This window comes from Callithrix jacchus, chromosome 11 (assembly GCF_049354715.1).
Source record: "Callithrix jacchus isolate 240 chromosome 11, calJac240_pri, whole genome shotgun sequence".
Taxonomy (NCBI): domain Eukaryota; kingdom Metazoa; phylum Chordata; class Mammalia; order Primates; family Cebidae; genus Callithrix; species Callithrix jacchus.
The window spans coordinates 105166090-105176775 of NC_133512.1; the positions used below are offsets into that span (position 1 = coordinate 105166090).

The 10686-nt window shown below is 47.5% G+C and overlaps 1 protein-coding gene across 2 annotated transcripts; it reads left to right on the top strand.

Annotated features, from left to right (window-relative positions):
* Nucleotides 1-389: 389 nt before the first annotated feature.
* On the top strand, nucleotides 390-8852 carry LOC100396683 (putative DBH-like monooxygenase protein 2). Of its 2 annotated transcripts, XM_002751982.5 has the most exons (13): nucleotides 390-709; nucleotides 1428-1574; nucleotides 2104-2265; nucleotides 2511-2594; nucleotides 3404-3571; nucleotides 3762-3864; nucleotides 4058-4224; nucleotides 4574-4665; nucleotides 4950-5046; nucleotides 5179-5238; nucleotides 6712-6842; nucleotides 7639-7753; nucleotides 8054-8852. In XM_002751982.5, the coding sequence occupies exons 1-13, from the start codon at nucleotides 401-403 to the stop codon at nucleotides 8294-8296; spliced, it is 1878 nt and encodes a 625-aa protein (XP_002752028.3). In that variant the 5' UTR covers nucleotides 390-400; the 3' UTR covers nucleotides 8297-8852. The 2 variants fall into 2 exon arrangements, with proteins under 2 accessions (XP_002752028.3, XP_054093604.2); XM_054237629.2 differs by lacking the exons at nucleotides 6712-6842; nucleotides 7639-7753.
* Nucleotides 8853-10686: the final 1834 nt, after the last annotated feature.

A 10686-nucleotide genomic window follows, 5' to 3' on the forward strand; every position in this document is an offset into this window, starting at 1 on the left:
GTGGGATGGGGCATATTCCAGAGGCAAAATGTCCTTTAAGGACATCCTAGGATAGAAGATGGAAGAGGGGGGCAGGAAGGGAGGGGTAGAAAAAGAAACTAAGCTTTCTTGATTCTGCAGGCTCCCCACTGGCAGGACACTGGCATGCAGTCAAACTGGAAAGTCTAAACAATTCAAATCCTGAGGATTTTCTGCCAGTCCCCTGCTCCAGAGTGAAAGCAGTCTGCCCTGTATCTTCTCTGGGCACCTCTCACCTCCAGAGTTATGTAAGGGGCCCTGCTCTGAACCTGGAGGATAATCAGATCGGAAGTGCCCCAGCCTGGCCCTCCCCCATGGCATGGTGCCTGGCCCAGGTAGGACATAAAACTCCGAAGCTCTCAAATGTTCATATGCAAGGGAGATGCTCCAGGTCTCAGGAGCCATGGCCTGTGACCTTCTCTTCAGGCTTTTTCTGCTTTTGGCCCTGGCAGCTGCCTTACAAAGCAACCGCCTTGGCCCCACATCTCGCCTGCGCTATTCCAGGTTCCTGGATCCTTCCAGTGTCATGTTCCTGCTTTGGGACTTTGACCTTGAAGCTGAAATCATCAGTTTTGAGCTCCAGGTCCGGACAGCTGGCTGGGTGGGCTTGGGTGTCACAAATCGCTACACCAACGTGGGAAGTGATCTGGTTGTTGGAGGAGTCTTGCCTAATGGCAATGTCTATTTCTCGGTAAGTCTTGGCATGACTTGCTTCCAAGGATGAGGGTCTTTTTTGGGTGGAGGATGGTTTCCTGTCCAGAAAAGATCCACATTCCCCAAGGATATCCAAACACACACCCAGAGTGCCAGCTGCATGCTAGTGTCTCCCTCCAGACATGGTCCATTGCAGAGTTTGAAATCTAGGTCTTCCAGACTGCATGTCTTCAAGACTGCTAAGAGAATGAAACTATTAGATGGTGAGATAGTCTTGCACCTCTTACTTGCTAATAGCCCACTAAACGCAGGTCACTGGGGAAAATTCAAAGCTGTTTGAGAAATAGTTACATTAAGAGCCACATGAAAGCAGATGAATGTCTGGCTGGAATGAACTCAAACCTGGTAACCCAATTTTATATTTGAGTGATTTCAATTTTGATATGATATGTGAACCTTCGAGTGTTAGGGTTGCAGGAATATTAGACTTTATGGAGATGAGATTTGAAATGGGGGAAGTAAAGCAAGGTCAGGTGGTGAAACTCCATTATAGACTGCCCATCTGATGAACCCCATGAAAGGGTGCTCTGCCATGTTCTTCATGCCATGCTCTGCCCAAGGAGCAAACTACATAATAGGGAACACCTGGGTTCTGCTACTTGAGTATCCTAGGGGAGCTAAAGGGACAAGTACTGCTCCAAAGAGTGTCAGTTGAGGCTCCTGGTTCTTACTTCTTGACCTTCACTGGACCCAAGGATCAGCACTTGGTAGACGAAGACACTCTGCAGGAGGATGCAAGCCAGGATGCTGAGCTGCTGGGGCTGACGGAAGATGCTATCTACACCACCATGCGCTTTGCCAGGCCCTTCCGCTCCTGCGACCCTCATGACCTAGATATTACGGTAAAATAGCGAGCAGAGAAAAGCATTTAGTCACAAGCAGGTTTTCCTTCTGGGGAGGTAGTTGCCCCCAGTCAGGCAGCCAGTCATCATTCCTAAGACTTCTATTCCTCCCAGCCTTCCCAGGTAATGCTCCAAGTGTGCCACCTGCTGAAATCCACAAGCCTTCCGCAGGGTGACCACCCACTGATCCACCCTCTCACCCACCTGCCCCAGTGTTCTCCTCTTAAAGAATTCTTCCCAGTTTCACTGACCTTTAGAGTGTTAAGAGTTTAATTCAGATCTTTCATTTTACAGATGTGGACACCAGCTTAGAGAGGGTATGCGAGAGGGAATGTGACTTGCTCAAGATCACCAGCAAGTGAGCCTCAGAGGCAGAAATAGAACCTGAATAGCTCCCACTCCTAGTGTGAAGCTCCTTTGATTCCACCATGTAGACATGAGCAAGTGCCTTGTGCAGGTCCTTGGGTGCAGGGATATGCAGAGTACTGCTCAAGGGTGGCAGTGCCTCAATGCTCATGGCACCCCACAGAGTGACACTGTGAGGGTGCTGGCCGCCTATGGCCTGGATGACACTCTGAAGCTGGATCGGGAGCATACTTTTGTTAAGTCCATCTTTCTGCTACAAGTTGTTCACCCTGACGATCTGGATGTCCCCGAGGATGCCATCATTCATGACTTGGAGATCACTGATGTAAGACACCTTCAGCCCACCCAGCAGCCTCCAGTTCTCTTCTCCTTGTCCCACTCAACCCAGATCCCTCCCCTTGATCCCAATATTCAATACATCCCTTGGATGGAGATTACTCTGATTCCCCTCTGACCCCTGAGGACTGCCAATCTGACCCAAATGTGAACCACCTTCCCGGCCCTGACCCTTCCCCTATTGCTTTAGAGCCTCACTGTCATCTGGCTCAGCTTCTGTGCATCCTTCCCCAGTTCCTTATTCCAGAGGATGACACCACGTATGCCTGTACCTTTCTTCCTCTCCCCATTGTTAGTGAGAAGCATCACATTTACAAGGTACGTAGACCAGATGGGAGACATTGTCAAGGCAGGGAAGAGTGCTGGAGCAGAGCAGGGGGGGTGGTCAACCCTGGAGGATGAGGCCCGAAAAATTTCTGGGAGGAAGCAAGGGGGAAGTAGCTGCAACAACAGAAGGACAGGTGGCACTTGGTGGAGGTCATGGTTACATCATTACCTGAGCCCAGAACTATAACTCCCAGCACTATGTTATTTAAGCTCCACAGTGCAATAGACATGTTAATGAAGGTTATGAATTAATAAGTGTTTGCAAAGAACAAAGTATGAACCTCAGCCTGGCCCCAGAGTTGTGCCCACTGGTCCAAAAGGATGTAAAGTCAGGGAGAGGACATGGCCACAGGCTGTCAGGAGGCTGGTGAAGTCTGGCTAGAATGAATTCAAATTTGGTAACACAATTTCATATATGAGTGATTTCGATTTTGTATAATCTTACAGTAAGTGGCAAAGGTGGAGACTTTTTTTCATTAGATGATTTGAAAAGGCATGGCTACATGCTCAGATACAGTGAACTGAGGTGGTTACTAAGGGAAGGCAGAAGTCTTGGAATGTCCCCGGGCTAGATTTCATACTCTCTGCTCTCCAGGAGGTGCTTGAAGGAGGGGGAAGTTGAGAGGAGTCAAACTGAGTGGGTGGAAAAATGACAGCTTGGGGAACAAATACAGAGAAAAGGGGAGAGAGAGAAACAGAGAGAAGAGGAAAATGGGTATAGTTTTGTTTGACAAAAAGGAAGATAACATGATTTGATGTAGAAGGTCTTGCTCATGTTCTGCTCTTCTTTTTCTGTCCAGTTTGAGCCCAAGTTGGTCTACCACAATGAGACAATGGTGCATCACATCCTGGTGTATGCCTGTGGCAATTCTAGCGTTCTTCCCACAGGCATCAGCGACTGCTACGGGGCTGACCCTGCCTTCTCCCTCTGCTCACAGGTCATCGTGGGCTGGGCTGTTGGGGGCACTGTGAGTCCTGTGATGGGGGAAGCACATGGCTAAGCAGGTGCATGTGGTTGGGTAATGAGATCACTGGGCTGGTGGAAGACCAAGGGATGGGGAAGTCTGGGATGAGAGTTAGAAAACAAGGGCAGGAACCCTGAATCCCTACACCTGGTTCCTAGCCCTTCTTGCTGCCAAATCTCCCTCCTTCCAACAGAGCTACCAGTTTCCAGATGACGTGGGCATCTCTATTGGGACCCCCTTGGACCCTCAGTGGATCCGACTGGAGATTCATTACAGCAATTTTAACAACCTTCCTGGTGAGCGTCCAGAGGATTTAAGGAAGGGAGGCTGGTGGGGTTGGCTGGTTCTTTCAGTATTGGGAATGCATTGTGGGATGCCTGCTAACTCCCTGTGGTCACAGCCCCACCGAGCTTTCCTGGGCCTCTCTCTATCTCCACATTGTGACCTGCTCTCCTGCCTCCCATGATTGACTGTTCCTCTCTGCACCAGGTGTGTATGACTCCTCGGGGATTCGTGTGTACTACACTGCTCAGCTCCGCAAATATGACATGGGAGTCCTCCAGCTGGGCTTCTTCACATTCCCCATCCACTTCATCCCCCCGGGCGCTGAGTCCTTCATGTCCTATGGGCTGTGTAGGACGGAGAAGTTTGAGGAGGTGGAGCTGGGAGGCGCACCCTTCCTGAGAAGAAAACACACTCTCCTTGCCCACATCCCATATCTGGGCTGATCCACAAGCCCACACAGCCTGAGCCCCAGATTTGGAGAATAATTACAACCTGGTGCTCAGGAAATTCGCAAACATGACTTTTGCAAGGAAGGGAAGGAGTCAGGGCTTTGAGAACAAGGGGAGTGGGGAAGGAAGAAGGGTCAGAAGGGCTCAATAAGAATTATGGGGGCAAATGTCAGTCATCAGAGGAAGGTGTCTAATATCAAGGGAGGAAAACCAAGGAACAAGTCGAGAACAGAGTCCTTAACAAATCAAGTGCACCTCATCCCTGTTACAGATGAATGGAGCCCCCGTGCCTGACATACAGGTGTATGGCTACCTGCTGCACACTCACTTGGCTGGAAGGGCTCTGCAAGCTGTGCAGTACAGGTGAGGGAAGACCTTGAAGCTTTCCCTTCTGTAGGTGGCAATGAATTTTAAGAATAGTGGTTTATTCTGAAGCATATGTTTATGCTTGGTTGAGAATGAGGAAGAGCTAGAATTGTCTTTAGACTAGAGAGAAGTGGAATAAGACTGTAGAAGAAGTTTTTTGTTTATTTTTGTGGATAATCTACTCATAGAATGACCCCACCCACGTGCTACATCTTTATTGGAAGACCCCTCTCTATTTAATCTTCTCTTTATTTCTGAATTCTCACCTTCTCTTCCTCTAGGAATGGAACACAACTTCGAACAATCTGTAAAGATGATTCCTATGACTTCAACCTGCAGGAGACTCGAGATTTGCCTTCTCGAGTGGAGATCAAGCCGGTGAGTCTGAGGGAGGCATGGCAGAGTTGCGGGCGGCAGCATCGTAGCTCATTACTGCCAGTCAAGAAAGTTCTCAAGCTGTACCAGTCCCTCTGTGTCTTACTCTCAGCCTTCATGTTTCACTTGGAACAGGGAGATGAATTGCTGGTAGAATGTCACTACCAGACACTGGACCGTGACGCCATGACATTTGTAAGTGACCTCTCTTCCCACCATGGTCAGTCACCATGACCACAGCCCCAGTGGAGAGCCCCCTCATGGCTTTGGCTATCCAGTGACCCCTGTGATTTCACTGAAGCCTCTTCCTTCCTCCAGTGCCATTGCACATCCACATGGGGCTTTTCACGTTCTCACACTCCATGCATCTAAGATGGGAACAGAAATTTCCCACATTCTCTGCCAATAACTCACTAAGACCATGGAAATATAATATGCTATAGTGAATAAGCAGAGATTCTGAGGCCTCACTGCGTGGGTTTGAAAGTCAGCACAATCATTTAGTACCTTTTTAACTTTAGGCAAGTTATTCAACTTCTTTATATCTCAGTTTTCCAATTCACATAAGATTAATACTATGCTCTACCTCATGAGATTTTTGTGAGAGTTGGTTAACACATGCAAAACACCTAGATCATTGCCTGACTTGTAGTAGATGCTCAGTTAAAGTTGGCTATTGTTTCTATGGTCACAAGGACCAATCCCCCACCCCGTTTTGTGCATCAGGAGTAGTTTAGTGATTGTGGGATTCAAAAGGTGTTACAGGCAACTGACGAAAAAAATGCTGTCCTACAAATGATTATAATACAAGGTAGTAAGTGATAGATACCATACAAGAATAATGAGAATAATCCACTAGGGAAATTCACAAGAAAGAATCATGAGATCCTACTACAGTGAACTGAACATGTGATGCAGGTGAATGAGTCCTGCTTTAGACACACAGAGATGAGGAATTCTGGAGAAGGAAAAAACTGAGAAAGCCATATATAAGGAAAGCATGGGGTATGCATGAAGAAGTTTGGTTGCAAGCTAAAAAAAATGGGATAGATATCTGAAGGAATGGAAAGAGGTTGAGGACGATAAAGTTGGAAAGAGTCCTTGAAGCAGGGGTGATCCTGATCTACCTATATCTCCAGGACAGCAGGGCTAACTCTAAATATTTGCCAGGTAGGTAAATGGAATGAATGAATGAATGAATGGGTTAGAATTTATTACATAGAATCACATAATTAGTTTAGCGATGATTGACTCTTGTTTAATGAACTATTGGAAGCCATTGGAGGTTTTGGAATAGGCAAATGGCAGGATGCAAGATGAACTGTGAACAACTTGGCTAGCAGCTCTACAGAGGTCAGATTGCAATCAGAACAGATGAGTGACTGATACTAGTTGACAGGCAGATAATCTAGCTCAAACCAGGTTAGTGGAAGCGAAGCTGAGGACAGGGCAGATATATGGAATTTTTTTTGGAAATAATATCAATAATTATCCACCAATGAAAACAGAGCCACAAATAGGGCAGTGCGCTGGCTCTACATGAAGGGAAAAGGAGAATGGCATCACTGGTGAGATAGATGACACCTTCAACTATTTTCTGTCTGCCTGTCCTCCTCTCCCTGCATACCTTTGTATCTTCGTGTCTCTATCTCTGTCTATCTCCTCCAGGGAGGCCCCAGCACCATTAATGAGATGTGCCTCATCTTCCTCTTCTACTATCCCCGAAATAACATCTCCAGCTGCATGGGGTACCCTGACATTATCTATGTGGCCCATGAGCTGGGGGAGGAGGCATCAGAGTAAGTCATCCTAAAAAACCAGACCTTATGTATGTGTGTGGGAGGGATCTTGGGGAGGATGGGGGGAGGAAGAAAAGGAGCCCTACCTACTACCTCCTAGGCTGGTGAGCCAGGATTCCCTCCGGGGCTGCCTGACCAGCTCCTGCCCGCCTCACTCCTGTTTCCATCAGGATCTAACTCTCAAAGCTCACCAAACAGGAATTTTGTGGGTTTTTTCTCCCATATCAGCAAGGCCATTCAGAGGAACAGATAAAACTGAACCCTAGAAGTGAGACTCTTTGTTTATAAATTCTTTGTCTGCCTTTTCCCACATGCACTACTTGACGCAGCCAAAGATGATATTTACTTTCACATCATGACCCTCCATTATTTGGGGGTAAGGATCCCTTCTGATATTCTCATGAGAACTAACAAATGTTTTTCCATGAAAAAAAATGCACATCTATGCAGATACACCCTATTTCACATAAAATTTCAGGGCAATGAAATTGCCTCCAAGAAGGTTGATAAACTGACTTCAGGGAGCCCATCTCACTCCATGCCCTCCAGATGAACAACCACTTCCTTAAAGAGTCAGAAGATCCTCTCTTTCATGTTTTAAAATTCTCATCTCTGAGTTCTGAGATTTCTCTTGTCAAACTCACTGTAATTGTCTCTTATCGTAAGACATTACTTATGGCTTTTGCTGACATGGAATTGATTCTAATAAAAATGAGGGTGCATGTTTTGTCAAAGGTTTAAGTCAACCCTAAACTATGGTCCGTTTCCCCTCCCCTGATCCTGCCATCCACGGTAGCTCCATGGAGGGAATGATGGCCATGAACAATGTCGAGTGGACCCCAGAGAGCATTAAGAAGGCTGAGAAAGCCTGCAAGGAGGCCCAGCAGACAGTGATAATAAAGACCATTGATGTGAGTGTCCCAGGAGAGACCTCCCTCTAGAGTTAGAGATGCAGAGATGTGGGGTGGTGCTGGGTAGAAACAGGAAAAGAGAAGAATGAGGGACATGAAGGGCAATGGTAGGAACGCTGGGTCAGGGAATAGGGCGCTGAAGAAGTGGAAAGGTGGTTTGTTGCCGTCCTGGGTTGCAGATGTGGTCAGAGCCTCATGGTTAGCCTGTGAGATCTGGGAGGACTGGGGATGACCAAGGAAGATCTCAGAAAGAAAAGGGAGCTGCTTCTACCTTCACCTTGTTTTCCCTGTCTCTTGCAGGAGGTGGTGGAAAACACAACAGGATGGATTCCAGACATCATCCCTACTCCGCCGGGGCCCTGCTTGGAGTCCTCTGGAGGCAAAGTGGAGGCCCAGGACAAGACTCCTGCGGGCTTCAGGTCTTCACCTGTGGCCCTCTCGAGCTCCAGCAAGGCCACCCTGAGGCGTCTCCCGCTGGCAGCTGTCCTGCTAGTGCAGAGCACACTCTCGGGGCTCCTGGCCATGCTGCAGACTAGAGTCTGATGCTGTCTCTTCACGTACAAACCCAGGCCGCTCTCTCCTCAGCCCTGCCTTATCATCCAAAACAGAAACTCCTCCATGCTTTGCCCCCTCAAATCCCCCATCTATATCCATTCTCATGACCCAGGCCTGGGCACTGCACATATTCCATGAAGATTCTTCTGTGACGAGCTATGCAAATCATCTTTAAAGCATTAGAATCACTGGTGGGGCCACATATTTTCTGGCAGAGTCTTGCTCCATGGCTGGGTGTGAGGTAATAGATCCACTCTCTGAGAAGGCTGGTGCCCCGGCTTCCGTAAGAAGATGCATGAGGAGGAAGGGACTCGAATCTGAGAGAGAGCCCTGTAAACTTCTGTTGGCCCATACCTGGCCCTGGAGGTGGTTTCTGTTTCTCTTTCTTCTGGCCTTTGTGTCTGGCCCTCCCTGTAAGCTGCAGGGTACCCCATGCAGCTGGAGATGTTTAGGGGAGAGTAAAGGGTAATTTGCAGTAAAGGGAGAACTCTGTTTATAAAGAACAAAGCTCGATATATCATATTAATAAAAACTTGGCACGCTTCCTGTTGCCATCTCTTTCCTTTGAGCTTTTGTTCCAGGAGAGGAGCTGGGCAGTCTCAAATTGCTCAGTATTAGGCACTCAGGGGACACTCGAGGATCTGGTTGTCCAAATGTGGCATTGAATGCATAGCCTTGCCTTCCTCACCTGTATCCCTGCTGTTCAGTGATCCTCGTTTATCTCACTGACTGTCATGTTGTTAACACTCAGGCCACTGGGTTTCAAGACCCTACCTGGGCAGGCAGGCTGGATTGAATGCTAAGAACAGGACAAGGGCAAGACAGAGAGAGGCAGGCCTTGAACTAGAGCCCAGGGCATGCCAAGGAGGTCCACAGGAACAGAGTGGCAACTAGGTACAAATGGTTTACAGAGTCAGGCTGCAGTTTGCAACCATGGTTTTCAGGAAAGGACAATTTTCCTGGTCACTGCCTTGAGAGTTTGTGGAGGCACTGATGTATTTTTTTTTTTTTTTTTTTTTTTTTGAGACAGAGTTTCGCTCTTGTTACCCAGACTGGAGTGCAATGGCACGATCTCGGCTCACCACAACCTCCACCTCCCTGTTTCAAGCAATTCTCCTGCCTCAGCCTCCTGAGTAGCTGGGACTACAAGTGCGCACCACCATGCCCAGCTAATATTTGTATTTTTTTTAGTAGAGACAGGGTTTCAACTTACTGACCAGAATGGTCTCGATCTCTTGACCATGTGATCCACCCGCCTCAGCCTCCCAAAGTGCTGGGATTATAGGCGTGAGCCACTGTGCCCGGCTGATGTATTTTTTCTAATCTTGACAAGTTCAGCACCACCCTCTTCTTCAAGTTTTAAAGTCTTAAAGTCATCATCCTCATCTATGAATCGCTTTGTTTGTTGTTCTTCTCATCTAAGAGGGACCCCTATTCTGGATATTTAAAGGTGTTTAAAGGGATCTTAATCCCCTGGAAACCAGGACTATGGCATCAGCAAACTCTGTGTCACTGCTCCAGAGGCCTAGTGTTTAACTAATGTCATAGCCCTGCTTCATGGCCAAGCACTACATGAGAGGTAATGAGCTGATTACCTTTGCTGTCTTTTCCCATGGAGGATTCTGGATGCTCCACTTTGAGACTCTGCAAAGTCCTTGGTGTTCACATTCAGTGCCTGCAGTCTCAGTGTCAACCCTTCTCAACACAACATATATATTTATTGTTCATTTTTAAAAAATTATCAAAAAGGGAAGAATTTGGGGTAGAGAACCTATGAAGCTAGAAGGATCTTCTTGGTGTATTAGTGGTAAGGAAGAGAGTGGTCAGCTCTTTTTTTTTTTTTTCTGAGACGGAGTTTTGCTCTTGTTACCCAGGCTGGAGTGCAATGGTGCAATCTCGGCTCACCTCAACCTCCACCTCCTGGGTTCAGGCAATTCTCCTGCCTCAGCCTCCTGAGTAGCTGAGATTACAGGCACGCGCCACCATGCCTGGCTAATTTTTTGTATTTTTAGTAGAGACGGGGTTTCACATGTTGACCAGGATGGTCTCGATCTCTTGACCTCGTGCTCCACCCGCCTCGGCCTCCCAAAGTGCTGGGATTACAGGCTTGAGCCACCGCACCCGGCGGTCAGCTCTTTTCTTCCCCCCAGCTTTATTGAGGTATAATCGACAAATGAAAATTCAAGGTTACAAGATGTTTTGATATATGGGAAAGAGTACCAAATTATAGGTCCTTTCTATACTAGGTATTTTCCTAGGCACCCTCTCAATCCTTCCATGTTACCAATGAAGAAATTAAATAAGGCTAAGAGGAGTCAGGCAAGTTGACCCAGGTCACATAAATAGATAGGAATAATAGCAGGACTCTTACACAGCTT